A 27809-nucleotide genomic window follows, 5' to 3' on the forward strand; every position below is an offset into this window, starting at 1 on the left:
TTTTGTTTTTTTTTTTGAGACAGAGTCTTGCTCTGTTGCCCAGGCTGGAGTGCAGTGGTGCCATCTCGGCTCACTGCAAGCTCCGCCTCCTGGGTTCACGCCATTCTCCTGCCTCAGCCTCCCGAGTAGCTGGGACTACAGGTGCCTGCCACCACGCCCGGATAATTTTCTGTATTTTTAGTAGAGACGGGGTTTCACCGTGTTAGCCAGGATGGTCTCGATCTCCTGACCTCATGATCCTCCCGCCTCGGCCGCCCAAAGTGCTGGGATTACAGGTGTGAGTCACTGCACCTGGCCAAACTCAGGGGTTTTAATCAACAACACTACTCTATAGTTGGCTCTGCGTATCACTGTAGGTCTGGATTAACTGGGGTGGCTTCGTTTCTCTACAGGTCTCAGATGAGCCAGCTCACCCAGCAAAGGCACAGGAAATAAACACTAGGAGCTTCTTTTTTTTTTTTTTTTAATATATGCTTTTATTTTTCTGTGATTACAAACACAACTGAATATCAAATGCACAAAGTAAGAATTATACGGGGAAAAAAAATCAGATACATTCATATATATATCACCTTTTCAAGGCTATTTCCATCCAGAATAACCTTGGTTTGCCAGGGCCAATAGAAAGAAGTCACAGAATCGCCTTTAGTCAAAACTGTGTGTTTGCTTTCTTCTATAATTCCAATACCTCCACCATCAACGACTTGAGATAGCTGCCAAGGTGTTATATAATCAGTGCCAGTGTCTTCATTCATTCTACAACGAAGGCTGTCACTTCACACTTGGAAGGTTGCACAGCGGCCAGGCAGAGGCGCTCCTCACGTCCCAGACGGGGCAGCCAGGCAGAGGCGCTACTAGGAGCTTCTTAAGGCCTACCTACACCCAAAACTGACACACTTATTTCTGCCCAATTACCGTTAACCAAAGCAAGCCACCTCGCCAAGTACACAGTGAAAGGATGGTGGGGAGATATGCTCCTTTCACCTTGCCATAGCAAGGATATGGCTGTGAGAAGGAATGACAAATTAGGGCCAATCATTTAGCCTACAACAGTCAGTGACAGGTGGCAGCCCTGGTTACTGTCCACCTTTGTCCTCTTTTTGCAAATAATACCTGAGCAATTACATTGAGCAAAGTGTTTGCTGAAATACCTTTCCAGTTGTAGACAGCGAAGCCAGGTGAGGTTATAACACCTGATTAAAAGGACAAAGGTAACAAATTCCTGGCTAGGATGAGTAACTTCTATCAATAGGACCATAAGATCAATGTGCCAGGAACTGAAAAGCCATCATCCATGCATTCAAATAATTTAATATCTATTAGATTTTAGTGGAATATATGCATTATATGTACATACGTATACAACACTAGTTCACAATAGTTTACAAGGATACTTTGGTTTTCTATATGCTTAGAATGTGCATTATTTTCATGAGTTAATACTGGTTTCCATTTTATATCGCGAAGTCCTGAGTGAAAAGGATTGTTGCCTTTTTTTAATGATAGAACCTAAAATGTTACAATTTATTCCATCTTTGTGATTACAGACATTACAGGATAAGGTAGCTAAACAAGGCAAATAAAGCAAACATTCTCTTCATTTAATCAGATGCAACATTTTGGCATTTTTTTACTGTGCATGTTGACTTTAATTCATTGACATGGATTGAAAGCCGGCAACAACAAATCTGCAATTTAGGCCATAACTAAGTTTTGTGGGTTTTTTTTCTTTTCTTTTTTAGACAGAGTCTTGCTCTGTCACCCAGGCTGGAGTGCAGTGGTACAATCTTAGCTCACTGCAACCTCTGCCTCCCGGGTTCAAGTGATTCTCCTGCCTCAGCCTCCCTAGTAGCTGGGATTACAGGCGCCCACCACCACACCTGGCTAATTTTTGTATTTTTAGTAGAGACGGTTTCACCACGTTAGCCAGACTGGTCTTGAACTCCTGACCTCAGGTGATCCATGCACCTCGGCCTCCCAATGTGCTGGGATTACAGGCATGAGTCACTGTGCCTGGCCAATTTTTTTTGTAGAGATGGGATCTTGCTGTGTTGCCCAGGCTGGTCTTGAACTCCTGGCCTCAAGTGATCCTCCCGCCTCAGCCTCCTAAAGTGCAATAGGATTACAGGTAAGAGCCACCACTGCTGGCCCACTGCAACGTTCTTGAAGCTCTCAAGTCTTCATCTGACACCTTGTTAAGATGGGGAACTCTTGTGTTAAACCACCCTGTTAAGTTACTATATAAAAATAAAACTGCTCCCAAGCATTGATTGAAACTGTTTTGCTATGAGTTTCCTGAGAGAAACGTGGGGCCCTAACCATTTTTTTCCATGAACTATGACCCCAGTACAGTATACCTCATGTCTTTCACAGCCTAACAAAAGAGTTCAGGCAACCCTGCTCATCCTGTCTAGTTTATCAGTATTTAGATGTAAGGTGGATTTAAAGCTAATCTGGGACTGAGAATTGCAACTGTAATTCCATAGAAGTCATTCAATTTAGCACATAAATGTTCCTGCAAGATGCCAGAGCAAGTGAGAAATCACTCTGTAGCAAACTAGAGTGATGATGGTTCATCATCTTTTACAACTGAAGGGCAAACATGAAGACGGAAATTCTCCCTCCTAAAATTCCTCATTAAGTCGATAAGCTATCTTCACAGCCTTTATGGATAACACTCAGAGTCCTCGGTTCATTTGAGGAGTCCATTTTCAAGGTGGCCAACAGAGAAGAAGAGCTTTCAGGCTTTTCTTTGCTATGGCTCATGAATGCCAGGTCCCCTTTATTGCTTTCTGAACACACTGCTGGGAAAGTTTGATGAGGTCAGTGCTCAAATCCCTGCAGCTGTCCCCCTTGAGGAACTTCTTGGCAAACCTGCATTGAAGAAACACTGATTGCATTCACGCTTCATGTCATGGTTTGCCTTCCCCACACTGCTCCTGGCGACAGTGGTGACGCAGCACTCGGATGTTGTCACCTATTCATTATTTTTTCAGTTATATTCCCAATTCCCAACGCTTCTTTTGAGACACAGCTAGGTATGTGCACTTCAAATGCTCCAGAAAAACCCAAGGTCAAATTTCAAATAGGATGGTTATAGTCACCATAAAGGTGGTTACATTTGAGTGGTGGAAGAGAGTGCAGGACGGCATTGCAGGCAGAGGAACACAGCCAGGACACTATTATAAGTAACTCTGTGATCGTGTCTTGTGGTGATACAGTACAATTCAACACAGGTTAGAGCAGTTACTATGATCGTTCTTTCCTAAGAGGCTTTGATTTTGGAGAAAGAACCTTGAGGATCGGTGGGGACTTTCTTGGCCTGAAAGGTACCAACAGCAGCAGGAGCAGGAGGCTGCTCACATTTCGTATTTTCACCTGGGGTGGACGCTGGCTGCAACCCTCAAATGCTAGGAGTCGTCAACCTACTGAGTGAGCCCTGTTGTCCAGTGTGCCCCGGGCAAGGATGTGGGTGCAAATCCTGCCTCCGGGCGACCACTGACCTCCTTGGCTTCAGTGTCCAATTAGAAGAAAAAGAAAGAAAGTAGAAATTCGGTAAGAAATTCGTGAAAGGGGTCCGTCCTCCACCCCGACTCAAGCCAAGAGATAGCACAGAACCTTCCCACACGCGCTGTCCCGGCCCCAGCGAGTGTAACCGGGATTTATCCCCCGCCACGCCCCTCGGCCACGCCCCCCTGCGCTCGGCGCAGCGATGGGGCGGGGTCGGCCTGCGATTGGCCCAGCGACGGGGCGGGGTCGGCCTGCGATTGGCCGGGACCACGACCGCGTCCGGGCGCGCCACGTGTGCGTAGGAGCGCACCGGAAGCGCCCGGCTGGCGGCGCGGCGGCAGGGCTGGGCGGCGGCGGCGGCGGCGGCGGCGGTCATGGAGCGGGAAGAGGATTCCCTGTTCGCGCGGCCGGCCCTGGAGACCGAGGGGCTGCGCTTCCTGCACATCACGGGTGAGTCGTTGCGGGGCAGCAGGGCGCGCGCCGCCACCTTTACGACGCGCAGCCATGATCGGTGGGTCGTCCTCCGCTGCACCGGGCGCCGGAGCCTGGGAGGCCTGGGAACGGTCGGGCGTTGGCGCTTACGCGGACCTTGGGCAGCAGGCCGGGACCTTGCGCGGAGGCCTCTCGGGGGCCGCACTTCCCCGGGCGGCTCGGCTGGCCCTTGTTTGCGCAAGTCTGTTTTGCGAACCAAGCCCTTCCTGTTGTAGTTCCCGGGGTCACTCGTCCCCTGGCGTTTGCCTCTGGGACCTGCCCCACACACTCCTAACTCCCCGCGCTGTCACCCCTTTATATGTGGTTCTGAAAGGCCTTTGCCTTCCTGATGCAGATGAGTTGCTCTTCATTCTTCAACACCCAGTTGCTGTGCCCTCCACACCCTAACTGCCCCCGACTCCCCAGATGGTTGGGAAGTCTCACCTCTCAGTGATCCCTGAATCGTCGCGCTTCTTGTTCATGTTTTAACGATCTACTTAGGAGGCTGTTTCCTCAGCCTAGACCACGAAGGCTTGGAGGGCAGGAGTTAGGCTTTGTGTTCGTTGAGTCTTACGGAAAGGTCAACTGGTAGTGTCATTTTTAGTTTTTTTGAAAACTTTTTTTCTTTTCAGTGGGCTCCCTGCTGGCCACCTATGGCTGGTACATCGTCTTCAGCTGCATCCTTCTCTACGTGGTGCTTCAGAAGCTTTCCGCCCGGCTAAGAGCCTTGAGGCAGAGGCAGCTGGACCGAGCTGCGGCTGCTGTGGGTTAGTCCTGATAACCGAAATGAAAGCGGTGGTTTTGCACCTCCTTCTTTATATTAAGAGTTAGTCTCTTATTAAAAGTAAGACGGGCCACACAGGAAGACCCTGTCTCTATTTAAAAAAAAAAAAAAAATAGCCGGGAGTGGCGGCACACACCTGTAGTCCAGCTGCTCAGGAGGCTGAGGCGGGAGAATCACTTGAGTCCAGGGAGTCAAACCTGCAGTGGGCTGTGCTCGGGCCACACACACACTACACTCCAGCCTGGGCAATTGATTGAGACCTTGTCTTAAAAAAAAAAAAAAAAAAAAAATGTTGGAAGTATATGGTTCTCGGCGGGGCGTGGTGGCTCACACCTGTAATCCCAGCACTTTGGGAAGCCGAGGCAGGCGGATGACTTGAGGTCAGGGGTTCGAGAACAGCCTGGCCAACATGGTGAAACCCTGTCTCTGCTAAAAATACAAATATTAGTGGGGCGTGGTGGCAGGCGCCTGTAATCCCAGCTATTAGGGAGGCTGAGGCAGGAGAAATCGCTTGAACCTGGGAGGTGGAAGTTGCAGTGAGCTGAGATTGTGCCACTGCACTCCAGCCTGGGCAACAGAGTGAGACTCTTTTCTTTCTTTCTTTCTTTTTTTTTTCTACGAGATGGAGTCTAGCTCTGTCGCAAAGAGCGAGACTCTATGAGTAGACATTATGAGTAGAAATGAGTTCATTTCTACTCATAATGCTATTTGGAAGGATTTTTCTTTTCTGTAGAAATAAGAATCTTCTGCGCTAATTAAGGGATGGATAATGATTTAGAAAACTTTATATTTCCTTGGTAGTCTTCCAGGATTCTAGTCAACCTAGAGACTGTGGGTGTCACTAAGGTATCCAAGATGTGCTCTGTGTGGCCACTATCCCAGGCTTTATGAATCGGAATTGCTCAGGGGAACCCAGAAATTGGCATTTCTAACAGATTTCTGGTGATGTAGATATTTGGGGCTAAAATCCGTGGCTCAGCAACAGACCCCTGCCTCCTGAAGCAGTAAAATATATGCAGAGGGGTTAGGAGTACTCATGTAAAAATATATTGTTTCATTGTCTGATGTCCATACTTCTTTATACTTTTAATAACATGGACACTCAAAAGTTTCTATTTTATATTGTACAGAGTGCTTTATCTCCATTTTTTCCTGACATTTTAGAACCTGATGTTGTTGTTAAACGACAAGAAGCTTTAGCAGCTGCTCGATTGAAAATGCAAGAAGAACTAAACGCGCAGGTTGAAAAGCATAAGGAGAAACTGAAACAGGTATGAACTGGTTTCGGTTTGAACGTGTACATAGAAATTGTCTGAGGCTTAGTGGATAACGATGCCTCTGTGTGTGTTGTCTATAAGCTTCTAGGACCAGGTCCTATCCCATTAGATTCAATAAACATTTCAGTTCCTACCATGTAAGTATTGGTGATATCAAGAAGAATACACTATTGTTAGGGAACACTGGATGTGTGAATATATTACAATGAAAGGTCCAGAGCACAAAAAGAGGGACAGGCTGGAGCAGGGAGCATGTGAGTGTGTGTGTGTGCATGTGCCTGTGTCTGCCACATTTCCAAAAATGTCCTGACAGGAGTGAGTTTCAGAAGAATGGAGTCAGTAGTTTTTTTCATGAAACACTTTGCTTTCTTTAATAGTGTACAAAAGCCAAAGCTGCTCATGTGAGTTAAACTCACATCACCAGATCACAACAGTTTTATTAACTAAAGAAAACGAGGGTGAAGTTTGTTCTGAAAGACATTTAAATTAAGAATTATCAGAGTTAGTATTGTCTTTGAGAGAAATGGCAGCTTCTGAATTCTTTCCGTAAACTGTGATTATTTCTCAGCTTGAAGAAGAGAAAAGGAGACAGAAGATTGAAATGTGGGAGAGCATGCAAGAAGGAAAAAGTTACAAAGGAAATGCAAAGAAGCCCCAGGTGACTGGAGACCTCGGCCAGCTGGCAGGCAGTAGACGAAGATTGCCAAGTAGAATGTTTTAATTGCCTCTTACACTACTGTGTGTGTTCAAACAGGAGGAAGACAGTCCTGGGCCTTCCACTTCATCTGTCCTGAAACGGAAATCGGACAGAAAGCCTTTGCGGGGAGGTGGTAAGCACCACTGATGTCAAATGTTAACAAGTTTTCAACACTTACAGGATCTAGTTGCCTTTTAGGAACAAGATTGTTTGTTTCTTTGTCCATAAATTAAGACTAATTCCTTAGGATTGTGAAGATTCAATAAAGGAAACAGATGCAAATCACTTCCTAGGTCCTCACTAAGTACTTAGAAGGATTGTACTTAGAGTATTCTCACTTGATCCTTCTGCAGCCCCATAGGGGAGAGCTAAGTAGGATGAGGGCTTGTCTGCCAATCTTCAGATGAGTGTCAAGGAGCTGGAACAGAGCGGTTTTGGTCTTTCTAGCTGGGACCACATTGTTTCTTGCAAATAACAAGGAGTAGCAGACAGATGTTCATCCAAAGCTTTTTCCTGTGTGCAGCGCTGCCCCGGGGACTCTGGATGATGCCACAGCAGTCTGTCTTCATCCCATCCCTGAGAATTTCAAATCTGGGAAGATGGGACTCACAAACGAAAATAAGCAGTCGTTTGTGATTCTGGCTAAGAGTTGCAAGTTACTGCTGAGGAAGGAAAGATCAAAGACACTAGAACACTAGGAACCAAGGCGGAAGCCTTTGTATCCTCCACGGGAGGAGAGGGGTGCTGCAGAGGCCCTGATGGCGTCTTTGAGGACTGAGGAAAGAGTGGGACGTGGGCTCCAAGGCAGCAGGGTCACAAACTTGGCTGACCTCAAACGCTGAGCTATAATCCCGTTTGTGTCAGAAGACTAAACCTGGCTTGCTCTAGAGAAGGTGATGCATCTGGAAAGAAAAGGCTATTTTTAAATGGTCCTGCCGGAAGCTTATTTTTAGACATGTAGAGGTGATATTTAGGAGGGGAATGGAAATCGTAGAAGATGGAATGCAGGGCATGCTTGCCTGCACGGCCTCTTTCAGCGTCCCCAGCATTTCTGAGCTGGGTCTTTGACTAGCCTGGCTTTACAAATAAGGAAACTGAGGCACAGGGTTTAATTGCCCAGCGATTCCACTGCAAGTAAGGAGTGAAACTAATATTTAAGTTCTGGCTGGCCCCAGAACCTTAGCACTCAACCAGGTTACCAGTTGTCCATTGACTTTGGGAAGCTCACGAGGGAGTGGGGTGGCGGGGGGTAGGGAAGGATACAGGTGACCCCGTTCTGACTGGTAGAAGTGACAAGTTTGACTCTGTTTTGATTTTTTTTAATCCGTTTTCTGTAGCTTGAACAGCCCTTATTTGAATGTATGAGTTTCAGTAAGCACTGTGTTAGGGGGATTCATATACTTAAATCAGGCCATCTTGAGAGAGTTTTTGGTGACCCCTTTGCATGTGTTTTGGAGGTTAGGACAAAGAAGCTGAATGACTTTTCCCCACCAGAACATCAATTCAAATGGCAATCACAATATAAAGATTTTTTTGTTTTTCATGTAGCTAAAAGGTTTTTTAAATGTCCCTTAGAATCCGTATCTTTGCAGTGCTTTGCATGTCACTCTCATAATTTTATTTTGGATATACAATGTTCCCAGATTTTCAGATTTTTACCGATACTGTTGTGCTTCTTTTCTGTCATCCCAGGTTATAACCCTTTGTCTGGTGAAGGAGGTGGAGCCTGCTCCTGGAGACCTGGACGCAGAGGCCCGTCATCTGGTGGATGAAGCTAAGAATCTTGTTAGTGTCGCTTTTGACATTAGCAAGATGAATCCTTAACCCTCGATTCAATTGCCTTACGCACGCTTTTCACAGTGACTAGCCAAGGGGAGGTGGGGTTGATTTCTGTTCCTAACTACACCTGCATATGTCAGGGCTCCAGTCAGCAAAAGGTATAGATGTTGCCTCTAGGCATTAGGTCATTGGTCACATTCTACTTGGAGACAGTGATTGCATTCATTGATTTCATGGCTAATTGCTAGTTGGTAGGTAAAGGCCTCTAGATGATTAGCAATCTTGATAAAAGAGGCCTAGTAATGTTCTTTTGAAGTTAGAAATCCTTGCTGCTAGGACAGTCTCTGTGACAGGTTGCGTTGAATGATGTCTTCCTTATCAATGGTGAGCCCACCAGTGAGGATTACTGATGCAGACAGTTGATGGGGTTTGTTTCTGTATATTTATTTTTATGTACAGAACTTTGTAAAAATGAAACTATTTAAAAAACGAGAATAACATTTTTAGCATCTTTATTCAAGGAGATTTATGGACTTTGTCTATCAAACATTAAATAGCTTTTTATTACTCACAACCTCCAACTATTACTTATTTCTCTATTTATTATTGCTTACCCAAAATAAGTCTGGCAAGTGGCAGACAGCTGCGGTGATTTTGAAAGTTGACAGACTCCTTGGGGTTCATCCACAAAATTGGGTGCTTGGAGTCGAGTTGCCGAATTACTGGGATAAAGAAACATCGCCCCTCAAGGTTCCTCATAGGCTGACCAGGTTTCTACGCGTCCTCTCAGTTATTCCCTTAGGCCATGACTCATCTTTTATGCGCTTGTCGAGAGGGACTATCAGCAGTTTTGGATAAAGAGCCAAACAGTAAATATTTTAGACTTTACAGGCCACATATGATCTCTGTCACATAGCCTTAGGTTTTTATATTTTTAAAGGACCGTTTTTAGAAAAGAATCTCTGCTCATGGGCTGGACTTGGGCTGCATGCTGTAGTGTGTGGACCCCGTCTAGATCATCAGAAGGAAAAACATTAACCTTCAGAATGGGGGTAATTTGCTACAAAAGTACTCTAGAATGTTCTCATCCATAAATTAGTCAACATTTGTTATCTCCTGCAGGTAGAATATTCCGTGGTTGCTTCTTGACCAAGGGAAATACAGTCTGGCTGTGCGAGACTTAAAATCTTGAGGAGCGCTCTGGAGAGTGGCTGGAGGAGAGGAAACAGGAGCCTTGGGCAGCGTAATTACAAACAAATAGGTTGGCATAGTCTTAAGTCTTTGAGTCTAGAGAGATTTGAGTTTTATTTTGCCTGTGGAGGAAATTGGGGGTTTCAGGTCAAAGAGAGGGTCGGTGGAAACAAGGGTGGGCCTTGTGAGGTGTGGGGAAGCCCTGGGACCCTCACTCCCCTTCCAGTGTGTAACTGGATTGGCTCCCACCAGCACAGAAGATTGACGACATGGGAAATTGTATACTCGGATTACAATATTTCATCCAGATTTGTTTACAGCTAGAGAGAACCCCTTGTAGGATATAAGGAAACTTTAACATTCTTCCTTGAATATATTTTCTGTAGCTGAAAATGTATGTGAAGTGGCTGCCAACTACACATTTCATAAGTAGAGGGGCTCTGGGTCAGGGTTTCATATACAGCAGAGCAGTTCCCTCGCTGCCGTCCATCAAGAGCCCTCAACACAAGAGTTTGTTATAAATAGAAATAAACTACGAAAAGTAGAAAAAAAAAAAGTAGAGGGGTATGTTTAAGTATACTATTAGATGTGACTGACTACCTTGAAACCTGATTTTTTTTCATGGGAAGAAACAGTGCTTGAATTCTGCATGCCCCCCTTGCATCTAGCACCTTTTGGTGGGGGTGGAAGGAGGGTGTCATGGAGAATGATTAGGAGATAATGGAGGGGAGGGGAAACTTGCATTGTGTAATAGCATTTGAAGAGCACTTACCATGTGGCAGGAGTGTCCATTTCTATTTGATCCCCCTAGAATCCTATGAAATGGGTATGTTACTAACCTGGGTTTTCAGAAACTGAAGTTTAAATGGGTTTAGTAACTGGTCCACAACCCTACTCACTGTAGTCTACTTCATCCTTGTGTTCATATTAGCCAAAGGCCTTAGGTCATCAAGGTGTGGGAAGCTTCTTGTAGCTAATGAAACAGTTATGTGGCCGGGCACAGTGGCTCACGCCTGTAATCCCACCAGCCAAGATAGGTGGATCACCTGAGGTCAGGAGTTCGAGACCAGCCTGACCAATATGGTGAAACCCTGTCTCTACTAAAAATACAAAAAATTAGCTGGGCGTGGTGGCATATGCCTGTAATCACAGCTCCTTGGGAGGCTGAGGCAGGAGAATTGCTTGAACGTGTTAGGTGGAGATGGAGGTTGTGATGAGCCAAGATCGTGCCATTGCACTCCAGCCTGGGCAACAAGAGCAAAACTCCGTCTCCAAAAAAAAAAAAAAAAAAAGTTATGTGGATTAGTAATACAGTGAAAATCACATTACAGATCTAGGGCATTAAGCATTTCAGAAAGGTGGACTGAGCTTGCCGGGCAAAGCGGGTCTTGGCCCTTTCTTGAAAAAATGAGACATTGGGGGCAGAGGTGCAAATGCCAAAGCTGAGGCCCCTGGAGAAGACGGGACGGCCAGAGCCATAAAAACCGTGCTTCAAACCTAGGCCATATGCTCACCTTGTCCACCAGCAGAGGCTGCTGTGGGGCTCGCGGTGTGTCCTGGCAGTTTGCAGGAGTTTGGGACAGACACTGGGAGCTGTCAAGTTTTAGATAATGTGTGACGCACCCCATCCTAATCATGAGTAAATGGGGCAAGAACACACACACGTCTTCAGTTGGAATGTTTAGGAGATGGAGTTGTGCCCTTGGCCAGATGTTTGAGGAGAAAAGACTTGAACGGCCACGTTTGGATCCCATCACCACCCGGATCCCATCCTCTCCTCAGGGGCTCCACTCTGCACCCCCTTCCTCTCCTCTCCCTCATGCCATCTCCACTGGCTGCTCCTCATCAGATAGGTAACATGCCAAGTCTGTCTCTTCTTGGAAAGAGCAAGGCCCCGTCCAGTGCGCAGCCCTGGGTGCCTCTGGGTAGGCGTTCCTCACCCTACTCCTAGGGACGTGGAAGGTGCTCCTACTGAGTTCATCCCATTTCAAATGCCAGTGGAATTTTGGTCTCGCTGTATTTGACTTGACAGCACATTTCCTACATGCCCCTCCTTGCAGCCCTCTCTTCTTCCTTCTAGAACACTCTACACACTGGATCTTAGCCCCTGTGAGAGCCCACACCTCTCTCCTTTGCCAATTGTGCCATGGTCTCTAGTCTTGAAAAAGTGTTCTGTGTTCCCTAATTTCTCTTCCTGCATTTGCTGTTAAATCCATTCTGCTGACGCTGCTCTTCAGGTCACCTGTGGCAGGGAGTGATGGGTCGCCTCGGTCCTCGTCTGAAGTTAGCATCCTTTGTGGTCCTTGAGCACTCCTCAAGAAACACCTCCCTTGGCTTCCAAAACGCCGAGTTGGCCTGGTTTTCTCCTATGTTTCTGGCCACTCCTCGTTCTCTTTTGCTGCTTTTTCTCACCTTCCTGAAACCCCTGGGGTGCCCAGAGCTGTCTTTAGACCTGTTCTCTCGGCCACATTTGTCCTCAGTCTCATACAGTGGCTGAGGGGATCCCACTCCCTCCCCCTTTCTCCCCTGGCTCTAAGGGAAAGAAGTCAGGTTGCAGTGACTGCTGCGTGTGCTGGGAGCATCCAGTCTTCCTCTGGCACAACTGTCGCATTTCGTTGTAATTGTGTCTTTTCCTCACTCCAAGACAAAAGGAGTTGTCTGTCTGGTGTGTGGATGCATCCCCGGCAACCAGAACAAGGCCTGACATAAGCGCCCACCTCATGGAGTTAGAAAAGGCAAGAAGGAAATTAGTGACGAAAGTGGCATTGTGGATACCACATATGTGCAAATGCATCTTCTAGTGATTCTGTAGACAGGTAATTGTGGCTTATGATAAAATATCAGTGTCTCATACCCCAATTCAAATGCTCTGTTTCGAAGAACTCACAGAAAATGATGGGCTCTGGGGAACTAAAGGCTCAGAATGGGCCTGGGGGTGCCGAGGATGCTGTGGGCGGTGTAAACACAGGCCCCGCCCTGGGGGCCTTGAGATCTGGGCGGGGAAGACGAGCACTGCGTGGTCACAGAAGTAGATGACGATAGCTGATGAAGGCCCATAGATGGGAAATACACATTCCGGTAAGAAATGATCTGACTTCCGAAGACCTAACTTAGGTTTATTCTGTAGCTACAGATTCCACTTCTGTGGAAGTAGGAGTTGGAAGTGGCAGGAAATAATTTAGAGATGAAACAACCTTTTCCTCTGTCTTAGCTGCTGTAACAGTACCATAGATTAGGTGGTTTATAAACGACAGGCATTTGTTTCTGGAGGCTGGAAGTCCAGGATCAGGGTGCAGGCATGGCTGGGTTCTGGTGAGGCCTTCCAGGCTGCAGACAGCTAACTTCCCGTTGTGTCTTCACGTGGTGGAGAGAACTCTGGGGCCTCCATTATAGGAGTACTAATTCCATCATGACCTAGTTAACCTCCAAAGGCACCCCCCAATACCATCACCTTGGGGGTGAGGATTTCAACATGCTAATTTGTGAGGGACACATACATTCAATCCATAACAACCACAAACCAGGAGACTCCAGTGCTCAGTGTTAGTACCAGCTCCTAACACTCCTGAGTAGCTATGTCCGTCTTGGGGTCTACGTGGTCCTTTGTGGGTTCTGAGGAACCTTCACTGGCCCCTTGCTGCCTTCAGCATCCTGAGGGGTCATCCCGTGCCACCAGACCAGCTTCCGGAGAGCACATCTGCAGATGTTGGTGCAGGTTAAGCCGCCTCCTTTGAAGCAGCTATTCCAAGCCGCCACTCAGCTCACTTCAGCCTTCTCTTCATCATCACCCAAACAGTGGCAAACCCTGTAATAAAAAGGGCTTGTCATCAAAAGATGCAAGAGAAGTGAGCTTGCCAGGGCGACCTCTGATTTGGAAGATGGTCAGCTCAGTGTCTCCGGCATCTGGACTGCTCTGAACATAATGACTTCAAACAACCATTTATCCCTAAGATTCGGCTGGGCTGGCTCTACACTCATGCTTGTGGTCAGCTGGTGGCCGGCGGGGCCCAGTGGCCTCCCTCACATCTGCCGGCTGGCTAGTGCTAAGCTGGGCGACGGGCGGCTGGCCTGTGTGTTTCTCCATCTGCAGCAGGTTAACCCGGATTTGTTCACATGCGGTTCATTCCCAAGAACAGTGCGCCCAAGTTTTTCAAGCTGCTGCTTGCTCCACACTTTGCTACCATCCCATGGGTCAACGCAATTCATAAGGCCAGTCCCAGTGCAAAGGCTGGAGGAAGGCACGGCCTCTCCGTGGGAGGAGCTGTCGAGTCACATTGCAAAGGCGTAGATGCAGGGAGGGGAGGAAACTGGCCATTTGCAGCAGAAGTGAGTCTTCCGGGTCACACAGCCCTTAGTACACATCTTTGCGTCTGTGAAACTTCTCCCCATCTGATCAGGACTGCCCCAACTTGATCTTTGAGGATCATCCCCAAAATTTATAAGCAAGAGAATTACCCAGCAAACGTGAAGACTCCTGCTCTGACCAATACACTCCACCTGAATCCCAAAAGAGCCCAGGAAATGGCCTGTATCGGTCAGGGATCAGCCGGAAATGGCATGCTCAAATTGGCTAGCTGAGGAGCGTTTAGTAAAGGAGCTGTTTGCCAGGGTGCAGACAGGGTTAGGCATGATGCAATCCGGGCGGCTGGCCACATCGGGGGGCCTTTAATGCCCCCAAACCTGAGAGCAGTTACCAGGACCTGGGAGACCAGCCTTCAATAGAGACAGCCAGCTCTCAGGGACCCAGTGAGAAGGACCATGATAAATGACCTTAGTCTCCTCCCACCCACCAGCCTTCTGCCTGTGCCTCCCATTGGCTGAGCCCAGCTGAAGGCATGAGCCTCTGGGGATGGCATTAATATCTCTTTGTTTCTTTTTTTGTTGTTTTTTTTTTGAGATGGAGTCTCACTCTGTCACCCAGGCTGAGTGCAGTGGCGCAGTCTCAGCTCACTGCAACCTCCGCCTCCCCGGTTCAAGCCACTCTCCTGCCTCAGCCTCTTGAGTACCTGGGATTACAGGCACACACCACCACGCCCGGCTAATTCTTGTATTTTTAGTAGAGACAGGGTTTCACCTTGTTGGCCAGGGCTGGTCTTAAACTCCTGACCTCAGTGATCCTCCCGCCTCGGCCTCCCAAAGTGCTGGGATTACAGGCATGAGCCACTGCGCCCGGCTTTAATATCTGCTAAGCTCATTAACCAATGCCTGCACTCAAGGTGACTGTTAGCAGTTGAGTTGTGTCCCCCAAAATGTGCTGAGGTCCTGCCCCCAGTACCTGTGAATATGCCCTTATTTGGAAATAGAATCCCAGCAGATGTAATCCAGTTAAGATGAGATCTGCTGAGAGGGTGCGCCCTGAGCCAGTGTGATGAGTGTATGAGTTGGCTAAGGGCTGCCGTAACAAAATGCCACAGACTGGGTGGCTTTAACCACAGACATTTGTTCCCTCACAGTTGTGGAGGCTGGAAGTTGGAGGAGGTGCTGCAGGACTCTCCTCCAAGGCCTCAGTTCTTGGCTTGCAGATGGCCACCCTCCTGCTGCCTGGTCACAGGGTCTTGTCTTTGTCACAGTTACCCCTCCTGCCTCTCTGTGTCCTAATCTCTTCCTACATCAGTCATACCAGATTAGGGCCCACTCTAATGGCCTCTTCTTAATGACTTCTTTAAAGACTGTCACCAAATATAGTCACATTCTGGAGTACTGAGGGTTAAGGCTCCAACATATGAATTTTAGGGGGGACAATTTAGCTTGTAACAACTGGTGTCTTTATAAAAGAAGAGAAGAGGCCAGGCGTGGTGGCTCAAGCCTGTAATCCCAGCATTTTGGGAGGCTGATGTGGGCAGATCACTTGAAGTCAGGAGTTCAGGACCAGCCTGGCCAAAATGGCCAGACCCCGTCTCTACTAAAAATACAAAAATTAGTCGGACATGGTGGCGTGCACCTGTAGTCCCAGCCTCCCAACTGGGAAGCTGAGGCAGGAGAATCGCTTGAACCCAGGAGGTGGAGGTTACAGTGAGCCGAGATCCCGCCACTACACTCTGTTCAGCCTGGGTGACAAAGCGAGACTCTGTCTAAATAAATAAAAGAGATACAGACACTGAAGGTGACCACGTGAAGCCCATGGCAGAGACTGGAGTGACGCAGCCACAGCCACAGGCCAAGGAAAGCCCGGGGCCACGAGAAGCTGAAAGAGGCAAGGAAGGATTCTCCCCTCAAGGGCAGGAGGGAGCACGGCCCTGCGGACACCTTAAGTTTGGCCTCAGAAACTGTGAGAGAAGCAACGTCTGTAGTTATAAGCCACCCAGTTTGTGGTCATTTGTTCTAGCAGCCACAGGAAGTGAAAGCAGTGGCCTTTGGCAAGCACAGTTCAACTATCGGGATTTCCCTCGCGTGTGACGAGATGTGGTCCCAAGGCTCAGGGCACACGCAAGTTGCATGGATGTACCACGTGTAGCTTGCTCGGCACCCCTCCCCAACAATGCTCCCCAGAGATGGTCCAGAGGATGTTCCTTCATCAGAGCATAAAGCAAGTGCTGATGGGAGAACCAGGACTTGAGCAGCATGGGAGGAAGGCCGGCTGGAGGGCAGTGGGACTGCGCAGTGCTGGATGAGGTCTGTTTGCGCCTCCACATCTACTCTCCACCCGGTTCCTGCCCCAGGAGGCTGACCTGTATGCATGCAGGGAGCCCTTCTATGCAGTCCATTCAGGCCCTCTCCTGGGGTGCTGTCCCTAGGCCACCTTGACTGCAGGCATAGGTAACTTTCTCAGTGGACACGAACACCACCCCAGGTGCTCCGGCCAGCACAGTAAACCCTGAATTCCTTTTCCTGAAGTTGGGTTCTAGCAAAGCCTTAGGATCCATTCTTCTCCTGCTGACACCCTTGGAGTCCGTGGCCGTGATTCTTCCCAGACTCCTGCCACAGGGATGGATGAAGTCACACTACATTTTCAGTGATGGCTGTGTACAGTGAGCCTTGTACTTTTCGATGTGGGATTTTCTGGAATCAGACTCTTTCCATTGCCTGGAGGTTGTGAGGGGCGATGAGAGTCAGGCCTGCAGGATCAGCAGCCGCCGGAGAGACAATTGTCCCAGTACCTTAAGTGAAAGCTGTTTCTGCAGGAGGAAGCAGGCAGGGGGCTGAGATGAAGGGATTTGGAGGCTCAGCGTTCTCAATTTTCAGCCTCCTCTGTGTCGACCCATATTTCAGGGTCCCGCTCCTTTCCCATCAGTGCCTTAGCATTAGAGACCTGACGGGTCAGCATTTCATTGGCAATACTGCTCTGCAGACCTTAAAGCCAGGCCTGGGCTGGGCTTCAGCCATTTCTCTCCTGCAACTACAGGGGATGGGGGAATTCCAGCAGGGCTAGAATTCACTGTATTCACTTCCTGTGGCTGCTAGAACAAATGACCACAAACTGGGTGGCTTATAACTACAGACATTGCTTCTCCCACAGTTTCTGAGGCCAAACTTAAGGTGTCAGCAGGGCCGTGCTCCCTCCTGGCCTCGAGAATCCTTCCTTGCCTCTTTCAGCTTCTGGTGGCCCCAGACTTTCCTTGGCTTATGGCTGCATCACTCGTCTCTGCCATGGGCTTCATGTGATCACCTTTCAGTGTCTGTGTCTCATTTTTTATTTACTTATTTGAGACAGAGTTTTGCTCTGTCACCCAGGCCAGAGTGCAATGGTGGGATCTCAGCTCACTGCAACCTCTGCCTCCTGGGTACAAGCGATTCTCCTGCCTCAGCCTCCCAAGGGACTATAGGCACATGCCACCAGGTCCGGCTAATTTTTGTATTTTTAATAGAGACAGGGTCTTGCCATGTTGGCCAGGCTGGTCTTGAACTCCTGACCTCAATTTTCGTCTGTGTTCCGCATCGGATCCTAGGTAGCTTTAACTTGTCCTTTTCCCTGTACACGCTCAAGGCCCATCAGAAGCAGCCAGGTGACCCCCCCCCTTCTTCATAGTCATCCTCGTTGCCATTGTGCCTGCTTCACAGCCATTTGGCCTCCACTGCCTCGCTCTGCTCTCGCTCACTCCCCTCGGCCATGGCCATGGGTACTTTGAATGCCCATGATGCCCCTGCCTGCCATGGCGTAAGTACCAGAGTCCTGTGCTCATTCCTTATTAAATAGCTGAGCGGTCCTGTCCCCAGTCCCATTTTGAGAGTATGTCTCCCAAGACCACATTATTAGTCATTAGGAAAATGCAAATTAAAAACCACAATGAGATACTACTACACACGTATTGGAAAGGCCAGGCTGGGTGCAGCGGTGGCTCACGCCTGTAATCCCAGCACTTCGGGAGGCTGAGGATGGCGGATCACTGGAGGTCAGGAGTTTGAGACCAGCCTGTCCAACATGGCAAAACCCCATCTCTACTAAAAAGAGAAAAAAAAAATTAGCTGGGCATGGTGGTGCCCACCTGTAATGCACTTGGGAGGCTGAGGCATGAGAATCGCTTGAACCGGAGAGGTGGAGGTTGCAGTGAGCTGAGATCATGCCACTGACTCCAGCCTGAATGACAGAGTGACACTCTGCCAAAAAAAAACAAAAAACAAAAAAACCAGCTAAAATTAGAAAGACTATTCCAAATGTTAATGAGGATGTGGATGAACTGGAACTCACACACTCCTGGTAGCAACAGAAAATGGAAAACAGTTTGGCAGTACCATAAACAGTGACATTACACCTCCCATATGATCCAGCCATTCCACCCATAAATACCTAAGAGAAATAAAAGCATCTGTCCATACGAAGACGTGCACATGAATGTTCCCAGCTACTTAACATGTAGTGGCCCAAATTGAAATCAATGCAAATGCTCATCAACAGGTGAATGGATGGATAAATCGTGGTATGTTCATAGAATGGAACGCTATTCAGCAACAAAATGGAATGAACTATTGATGCATGCCACGTGGATGGATTTCAAAATAGTTACGCCATGTGAAAGAAGCCAGGCCAAAACAACAACAACAACAACAAAAAACCACTACATACCATAAGATTCCATTTCTACAAAAATCTAGAAAACGCACATTAATCTATAGTGACGGAGTGCAGATCAGTGGTTGCCTGAGGTGGAGGTGGGGAACAGGGAGGGAAGGAGGAAAAGGTGGTTCAAGAAAACTTTTCAGGGTGATAGACAATTCTGCTGTCTTGGTGGGGATGGTGTCTGCGATACTGTGAAACAGATATTTGGTTTTCAACTCTGTTTGCTGGGATACGACTCCTAAAATCCTCAGAATCTTCAAGTGATGTCCTCTCCTCTCCTAACGAGTTGACTGGTGGCTGGTAGCTCCCTAGGTAGCTTCAGGATGGGGCTGGTACCGGAAAGACCAAGGCAGGATTAGAGGGTTGGGACTTTCAGCCCCATTCCCCAACCTCAGGGAGGGGAGAGGGGCTGAAGGTTGAGTTGATCACCAATGGCCAATGATGTAGTCAATCACGCCTATGTGATGAAGCTCGCATAAAAACCCAAGAGGACTGGATTTGGGGAGATTTCAGGCAGCTGAACATTTGGAGGCTTACAGGGAACTGAAGAACACCTCATCCACGTGCCAGGAGGGTAGTGCGTCCCAGCTCCACAGGACAGAGGCTTCTGTCCTCAGGACCCTTCCAGACCTCTCCCTATGTCTCTCTCTATCTGGCTGTTTATCTGTGTCCTTCAAAATATCCTTTGTAATGAACTGGTAAACATAAATGTTTCCCTGAGTACCGTGAGCCACTCTAGCAAATTCACTGAACGAAAGAGGGGTTGTGGGAACCCCCAGTTCATAGTCACAAGGTCCAAAGGCCCAGATTTATACGTGCCTGAGTGTGGACAGGAGCCATCTTGGGCACTGAGCCCTCACCCTGTATCTGATGCTCTCTCCAGGTAGATGGTGTCAGAATTGAATTGGAGGACACCTATCTGATGTTGGCTGCAGAATTGATTGGTTGCTTCTTGGTGGGGAAAACACAACCCCCAACACGTTTGATCACAGAAGCCTTCTGTGTTGATTGTTATGGTGTGAAAGCAGGGGAAAAACACAGATACGTTCGTTTTTTCACACAAGGTGTCACAGGTGTATATGTCAACACTTAAACTGTACATTTTACACATGTGCAGTTTATCGTATATCAATTATACGTCAATACAACTGTTTTTTAAAAATCCTCGGCCAGCCACAGTGGCTCACGCCTGTAATCCCAGCACTTTGGGAGGCCGAGGTGGGTGGATCACCTGAGGTCAGGAGTTCGAGACCAGCCTGGCCAACATGGCGAAACCCCATTTCTACTAAAAGTACAAAAATTAGCTGGGCATGGTGGTGGGTGCCTGTAATCCCAGCTACTCAGGAGGCTGAAACAGGAGAATCACTTGAACCCCGGAGGCAGAGGTTGCAGTGAGCCGAGATCGCGCCACTGCACTCCAGCCTGGGTGACAGAGGGAGACTCCGTCTCAAAAAAAAAAAAAAAAAAATCCTCTCTGTTCAAATAAGTGGCAAAGTTTCTGTACCCTCGTGACACAGGTGGTTCTGGTTCAGGGTCAGAGCTTCCTGCGGGGTCTTGTGAGCTTTGCTTCTTTGACATCATAAAAGTTGACCAAAAGTGCAGCAGAGGTGGTTCGGCCTGGAATATGTTTCGGGCACGCATCATGGGCAGTTCCAGTGCCCTAGCTGAAGTGACACAGCTTCTCACCCCTGTTTCTGATGTTTGCTGTCTCACAGGTGAAGCAGTGGGCCTCACTACTACTAAATAGTTTAAAATTACATATACTTTTCAGGGGCATAAATGTTCATTTCTGAGTTAACAAATGCTAAGTGGCATACATGTTTTTTTTAACGAAGTAAAACATTGACTCAAAAATTTCCCATCTCTACAAAACATTTTGCCAGGTGTGGTGGCTCACGCCTGTAATCTCAGCACTTTGGAAGCCTGAGGCAGGTGGATCACGAGGTCAGGAGTTCGAGACCAGCCTGGCCAACATAGTGAAACCCAGTCTCTACTAAAAATACAAAAATCAGCCAGGTGTTGTGGGTGCCCATAATCCCAGCTACTCAGGAGGCTGAGGCACGAGAATCGCTTGAACCTGGGAGGCAGAGGTTGCAGTGAGCCAAAACTGTGCCACTGCACTCCAGCCTGGGTGACAGAGTGAGACTCTGTCTCCCCCCCAAAAAAAAGAAAAAGAAAAAAGTGCCCATCAATGGATGAATGGATTTTAAAATGTGGTAGGTATTCACAATGGAATATTCTTCAGCCATAGAAAGAATAAAATCTTGTCCTTTGCAGCAACATAAATGGAAATACTAAGGACATGTTAAATGAAATGAGCCAGGCACAGAAAGACAAATATTGCACTCATAGGTGAGACCATGTTTCTCATGGAGATAGAGAATAGAACGGTGATTACCAGGGAGTATAAAGAGGGAATGATTAATGCGTACAAAAGTAGAGATGGATTAGAAGGAATATGATCTAGTGTTCCGTAGCACAATAGGGTGACTTCAGTTAATAATTTATTGTGTATTTCAAAGTAACTAGAAGAGTAGAATTGGAATCTTCCTAACACAAAGAAATGACACATGTTTGAGGTGACCAGTTACTCTGATTTGATCATTACACATTGTAGGTCTGTATCAAATTATCACATGTACCCATAAATATATATGACTATTACATATCCACAAAAATTTTCAAAATACAGAAAAAAAAGGTGGCAGGTTTAGGAGAATTGCAAAGAAAATAGAAGTCTCAAAGAGGTCAGCAGCCCCTCACGGGGAGGAAGAGGGGCTCACTCCCTCTGCATTGGTGTTGGGGGGCTAATGAAAGCCCAATGATGTAAACAATCTCTCTGACATTTAACCCTGGCCCCTCCTCCCACTGCCCCAGATTCTATGCCCACCAGCCCCCATGGGACATCAAGATTTGCCAGGCTGAGGGAAGGCGGCACTCTGATGACCTTCTGCATTTGTGAGCATGTTTGATGCTGTTGGAGGCAGTGTGCCCAAGAGTATCCCAGACAACTCCGGATTTTGTATAGCCACATAGTGCTTATTTGGCTCAGACTTCAGCAGCAAGGGCCTGTGGACAAGCTGTCCTGGGTGACCTCCTCTGCAGCTTGAGATACCCATGCAGATGCAGGAAGACAAAAGCTTCTCAGCTGCACCTACAGCCATGCACAATAACTTACGCTGGCTGACACTTTGCATCTGTTGGGGGATAACCGACCCATTTCTCACATGAAAGCAGAGACTGTGGCTCTCAAACCACTCTGGGTATCAGAATCATCTTGGGTGCTTGCTAAACATACCTACTTCCCTCAGAGTTTAGGGTGAGTTTCCAGCGGGCAGCTTTTAATTCAACTTCTCTCACGTTACAGTGTCACCAGCTGGAGAACCATAAATCCAGAACCAGGGTGTCACCTTGGAAAATGCTGGAATAGGCGATAATTAGAAGTAGGTTATTATTAACCATAAAGTAAAATGTCTGACCGTTGTTCTTTAAGTCGAAGATTAAAGAAATCCTCACTTTGCAAAAATTAGCTGTACACCACAAGAGGGCGCCATTGTCGCAAAGTTGTAGCACTGCCTTTCCAGCCCTTTGTTGTTATATTCAATACGACATCCAAGGAAATTTTGAAAAATTATTTTTCTATGTTAAAAGGTTAAAAAAAGACATGACACAAGGCTCTAATATTATGGAAGGTCCGAGAATAAAGTACAAGGAGGAACACATATAAAACAAAAGAAATAAGGCTGGGTGCCGTGGCTCATGAACCTGTAATCCCAACACTCTGGGACGCCAAGGCAAGAAGATCACTTGACCAGCCTGGGCAACACAGCCAGACCCCATCTCAAAAAAAAGAGTCAGGCCTATCGTCCTAGCTACTTGGGAGGCTGAGGTGAGAGGATGGCTTGAGTCTGGGAGGTCAAGGTTGCCGTGAGCCAGGATCACTCCATTGCACTCCAGCCTGGGTGACAGAGTGAGACCCTGTCTTTAAAAAAAAATCATGCTGGGCACAGTGGCTCACGCCTGTAATCCCAGCACTTTGGGAGGCCAAGGCAGGTGGATCACCTGAGGTCAGGAGTTCGAGACCAGCCTGGCCAACATGGTGAAAACCAGTCTCTACTAAAAACACAAAATTAGGCTGGCGTGGTGGCAGGTGCCTATAATCCCAGCTACTTGGGAGGCTGAAGCAGAAGAATTGCTTGAACCCCGGAGGTGGAGGTTGCAGTGAGCCAAGATCATGCCTTTGCACTCCAGCCTGGGCAACAAGAACAAAACTTCACCTAAAAAAACAAAAAGGGCCAGGCACGGTGGCTCCTGCCTGTGATCCCAGCACTTTGGGAGGCCAATGTGGGCAGATCATGAGGTCAAGAGATTGAGGCCATTCTGATCAATATGGTGAAACCTTGCCTCTACAAAAATACAAAAATTAGCTGGGCGTGGTGGTACACATCTGTAGTCCCAGCTACTGGGGAGGCTGAGGCAGGAGAATCGCTTGAACTGGGAGGTGGAGGTTGCAGTGAGCTGAGATCGCGCCACTGCACTCCAGTCTGGCGACAGAGCGAGACTCTGTCTCAAAGAAAAAAAGAATATGTGAGAGATATATATATATCCATCAGTGATAACAATGATATTTATCAGTGCCCAATTGAGAAATCTTGCACACACACTTCAACTGCCCTCCTTTTCCCCACTCCCCATTAGGCCATCACTTTTATTTCTTGTGCATCCCTCTAGCGTTTTGTTATAAAAACACTAGCAAACTTCTTTCTGCTTTCTGTTTTGTGCCATTTCAGTAGAGAGAGCGCCTCCTTGCTGTGGTTTACAGCTGCACAATAGTTCATTCTCTGACGGGTGCACCTTTGTGTATTTATCCATTCCCCTATACATGAACACTGGGGTCTAATCTTTCACTATCACAAACAGTGTTGCAGTGTCATTTTGTACTGGTATGGTCGAAGGACAAATTCTCCGAAGTAGGACTGTGGGGTCAAAAGTAAATGCACTTGTAATCTGTAATGTTGACAGTGAGCCACAATCACTCCACTGCACTCCAGCCTGGGTGACAGAGTGAGACCCTGTTTTTAACAAAATGAAAATAAAAATTCACACTTATATTCAGACAAAACTGCCCTCCCAGTGGGTTTGTATGACTTTGCTCTCCCGCGAGCATGTTGGGAAAGCCTGCATTTCCACAGACTCCTCCAAGGGAATATACATACGGTGATTATTTTGAATTCCTAGAGAGGCCTTAATTGCCAAGTTTGGATAACAACATTTATCACCCAAGAGGTGTGCATTAGGAGTATTTATGACCCTAGCATGGGCTTGACAGCATAACAACAGGGTGTGTGAAGGATCAGTGACCTGGGGCCATTTAGCTGGGAGTATTACGGTGACAGTGTTTTCTCTTGCATTGTACTTTCAGGTGTTTGTAGATCCCTATTTCTGCTGCTCAATTTGTAGCTTAAACCGTCTTCTGCAGTGTGAATGTTTTTCCCAGTTTTACGCTTCATTAGGCCTCCAGTGGGAATAGAGTCTGAGCTGCACATCTGGCCCCAGCTGCACTGAGCCCTCAGGTGGCCATGCTGCTGCCCAGCTGTCCAGTGCCTGGGTTCCTACAGGGAGTTCCCTCCTGTGGATGGGGGCTTTGTCTTTGTGCAAACTTCCCAGCTGTGGAAACTCTGGCACCGCTTTAAAGATCAATGCATTTCTTGGCAAGGGATGGGAAAGGCAAACTCCTCTACACAAGGATTAAGTCTTACACCAGAAACCAATTGTCCTCAGCCTCTGCAGTGAGGTTATCTCCCAAAGAACATTCAGGCTGTTTCCCAGTAGTGCCTGTGCTGGCGGCACCCAACATTTTCTAGTTAGGAAGATCACATCCCATCTGGCTGGTCCACAGAGTTGTACTAAACTTAAATATCTTCTGTGCCTCAGTCATACACATGAACGCTCACACACACACACACACACTTGTGTGAGAAGCACTCACACTGACTCAGTGTCTGATGGAAACAGTGTACACAGCTGATAGGCAGATCCCGGCAGCACGAGGCGCTGAAGGACATGCCAGAACACCCAGGGCTGGATAGGCCAGTGTGTGAAGCCAGAACATAAGCCCTGCTCACTTGCCCTTTCCTGCATCTGACTGGAAACGCTACAAACAGAAGGAAATATTGAGCGAAATTAATAACCTAATGAGGATCTTGCTTGTAAGTTTAATAGCAGCATTAATAATGAAGCAGCGTTTTATTGGGTTAACAGAGGTTAAGTGGCAATATTAGTAAAGTGGTCATTATAGATTTTCTTCTTTGCAGGCAGTGAACAGAACCTTCTGAAAGGATGGATGATTATAACTCCTTGGCATTCACTGTTTCTTAAAACAGGCATCTCTGAAAGTTTTTTTTCTTTAATAAAAATTACCAATTTTTCCAGCGACCCCTGTTTGAGGCATGAGTGGACAGGCTTCATCTCTAAAGAAGCCCTTCCAGGGAACTCTGTCGGCTGTTTGAGGCTTGCTGCGAACAAACAATTGAGGTATTTACCAAGAGTTTCCAAGAAATTGCTGCAAATTATATGAAATGTTATACTGGTAACAGACGTTCAATGTATTAGCAACAGAAAAAAAATGTAAAGTGTGTGGGAACAAAGTTGCCATCTGTGAGAAAATGTTCAGTAAGGTAGGTGGCGATGAGCTTTGATGATGTGTCATGAAGAGTCACACTCATGAACACAGAAGGGAAGTTAAGTGATCTGGGATTTTTGAGCAAATTTCTGATACTGGTCTGGAATCATGTGGAGGACCATTTAACGTGATCCAGCAGGAAGACTCATTTGGAGACAGAGCCGGACTCCCGGAGCCCCTCCAGGTGGAACTCACTCCACGCGGAGCTCAGACTCGGTCCCACACTCCTGATCCCTGATCCATCACAGCCCACCTCTTGGGCCAGTCCTGTGCCACTGGGACTTTCATGGAATAACTACAGTTACGGGCTTCCTTACAGGTGTTCCTGGTAACAGTTAATCCCTCCCCCTCTTTTATGATGAGAAACATGGTCAGTGATTCCCTCAACAGAGAAGGGCGGTAGCACAGTGAAATCAAGAAACCCGGAATCATGGAAAGTCTTTCCTCAGCTCACTGCAGTGAAATCCCTATAAATGCGAATCACCCTGCCCTCTCCTTACCTTTAAAAATAAATTAGGGTGAGGAGCAGCCTTGGCCCCCAGGGGGCTTCGGGGAAGGATGCATGTGTGTGCACTGGAGGCAGATGTTCCAGACCCTCGCTGTCCTCCCTGGCTCCTTGCTGGTACTGACTAGTGGGGCTGGGCGTGGGACAGGCCTTCATACTGGGGGTACCAGTCCTGTCCAGCTGTTTAGGCCTCTGGCTGTCACTGAAGTTCTTGATTCCAGGTATTTGCTACTGGCTGTGAAATCCCCACTTAGGACAGACCTGTCTCGTGAGCCAGGCCCCCTGCTGGGACACTTTTGAATTCCTCCCCAGGAGAACTGCCTCAGCTCAACAATCCGGCTGCTCCTTCCAGCCGTGCTAGAGGTTGCTCTCCTGCTCCTAGGCTGCATGCCGGAATTGGTCCCTGCCCCTGGCAGACTTCTATAGGACCTGTTTCTCTCTCTCCTTCCAACCCTCTCTTGGCCTGGCGTATCCCTCTTCTCCCAGAGGGATTTCCCTTATGTCTTACTCTCCTCCAGGGAATTGTAAGCCTTCAGGCTCAGCCTTTACGAAGAAAAGGGTATCCTTTCCACATTACGAAAGACCCCCCATTGAGCCTGCAGGTGAGACAGGTGAGACTTGTTAACCTAGGAACTGAGGGACAACTAGGAACCAGGATATTGAGGAGGACAAAATATTTGGCATCCTCAAAATATTATTCCCATATTTATATACTTTTTTTTTTTGAGATGGAGTTTCGCTCTTGTCGCCCAGGCTGGAGTGCAATGGGACGATCTCAGCTCACAGCAACCTCCGCCTCCCGGGTTCAAGCGATTCTTCTGCCTCAGCCTCTCGAGTAGCTGGGGTTACAGGCATGCACCACCATGCCCGGCTAATTTCGTGTTTTTAGTAGAGTCGGGGTTTCTCCATGTTGGTCAGGCTGGTTTCGAACTCCTGACCTCAGGTGATCCGCCCGCCTCGGCCTCCCAAAGTGTTGGGTTTACAGGCGTGAGCCATGGCGCCTGGCCAACTTTTCACTGGACACTAGTTTAGAAGAAAACTAGGTAAGTCTAAAGCCGGTTAGAAAATATTGAAATCATTGAATATGCCACAAAATTGAACATCTGAATCTTGCCAGATCTGTGCTTCATGTAAATCACTGTGAATGATGGGGCTGCTGCTGCATTTGGGGGATCTGGTGACTCCTTGGCATTTGTGGCTTATGGTCTTACTGGAAACCTCTTTCGATGGTTTTCGAGCCTGTAATTCATGGTTGTATGTTCTGTATTTTTCCCAAGACCACTGCTGGAATGCTGTATTCACTGCATAATGAGTATTTTATTTTTAGATGTGGATCACCTCTTAGGGAGGGAGTCTGTGGGAAGGTAGGTAATGAACTATTTTTAATATAAATCACAAGTGTCAAAGAAAGTGGTAATATCCAAAGAATAAACAAGAGTGACCACCATTCAGGTGCCGAGAAGGTATCTGAAGCTCCCACAGGCATTTTAAACTGTGTGATAGTATTTCAACCATTTGGTCAAAATGAAGAAAGATCCAAGGATTCCCCAGGCATGCTTACTTTCTGTCCTAATTCCCGTGTTTATTTGACTCAATGAAGGTAACTTCTCAGGCCCAGGGAAACACTTTGGCCTTCAAAAGTTTCATTAGAAAACCCCAATATACTGGTGACTAAGTAACCAGACTGAAACTCCACACAAACTTTTGTTGTATGGAGACCTCCGCTTTTGTTGCCTTCGCTGAAGTACTGTAGAGGAAATGTATAAAACTTAAAATCCAGAGTAGAGAATCTGGGACCCAAAATCCGTCTTTAGAAATCCACGGCACTTTTACAGACAGACTATATTAAAATACTGACGAAGTCCCAGGCTGGGGGTACTAGCCGGCTATCTGCCCACGCAGTATGTAAATGAAAGTA

At 47.4% G+C, this 27809-nt stretch overlaps 1 protein-coding gene across 3 annotated transcripts; it reads left to right on the top strand.

Moving 5' to 3' along the window:
* Positions 1-3775: 3775 nt before the first annotated feature.
* Positions 3776-26623, top strand: SELENOS (selenoprotein S). 3 transcript variants are annotated; one of them, XM_030815091.1, is made up of 7 exons: positions 3796-3960; positions 4614-4748; positions 5930-6036; positions 6611-6700; positions 6797-6872; positions 8432-8524; positions 25019-26623. In XM_030815091.1, the coding sequence occupies exons 1-6, from the start codon at positions 3885-3887 to the stop codon at positions 8509-8511; spliced, it is 564 nt and encodes a 187-aa protein (XP_030670951.1). In that variant the 5' UTR covers positions 3796-3884; the 3' UTR covers positions 8512-8524; positions 25019-26623. The 3 variants fall into 3 exon arrangements, with proteins under 3 accessions (XP_003281631.2, XP_030670951.1, XP_003281632.2); XM_003281584.4 differs by lacking the exon at positions 25019-26623 and adding an exon at positions 9641-10761; XM_003281583.4 differs by lacking the exon at positions 25019-26623 and having other exon boundaries at positions 3776-3960; positions 8432-9099.
* Positions 26624-27809: the final 1186 nt, after the last annotated feature.

Source organism: Nomascus leucogenys, chromosome 6 (assembly GCF_006542625.1).
Source record: "Nomascus leucogenys isolate Asia chromosome 6, Asia_NLE_v1, whole genome shotgun sequence".
NCBI classification, from domain to species: domain Eukaryota; kingdom Metazoa; phylum Chordata; class Mammalia; order Primates; family Hylobatidae; genus Nomascus; species Nomascus leucogenys.

Bases quoted from the DNA above. Each gene is read 5' to 3' on its own strand.
- SELENOS (XM_003281583.4), top strand. From the start codon at position 3,885: ATGGAGCGGGAAGAGGATTCCCTGTTCGCGCGGCCGGCCCTGGAGACC. The intron at 4,749-5,929 runs GTTAGTCCTGAT...CTGACATTTTAG, and splicing joins CCGAGCTGCGGCTGCTGTGG to AACCTGATGTTGTTGTTAAA. The intron at 6,037-6,610 runs GTATGAACTGGT...ATTATTTCTCAG, and splicing joins ATAAGGAGAAACTGAAACAG to CTTGAAGAAGAGAAAAGGAG.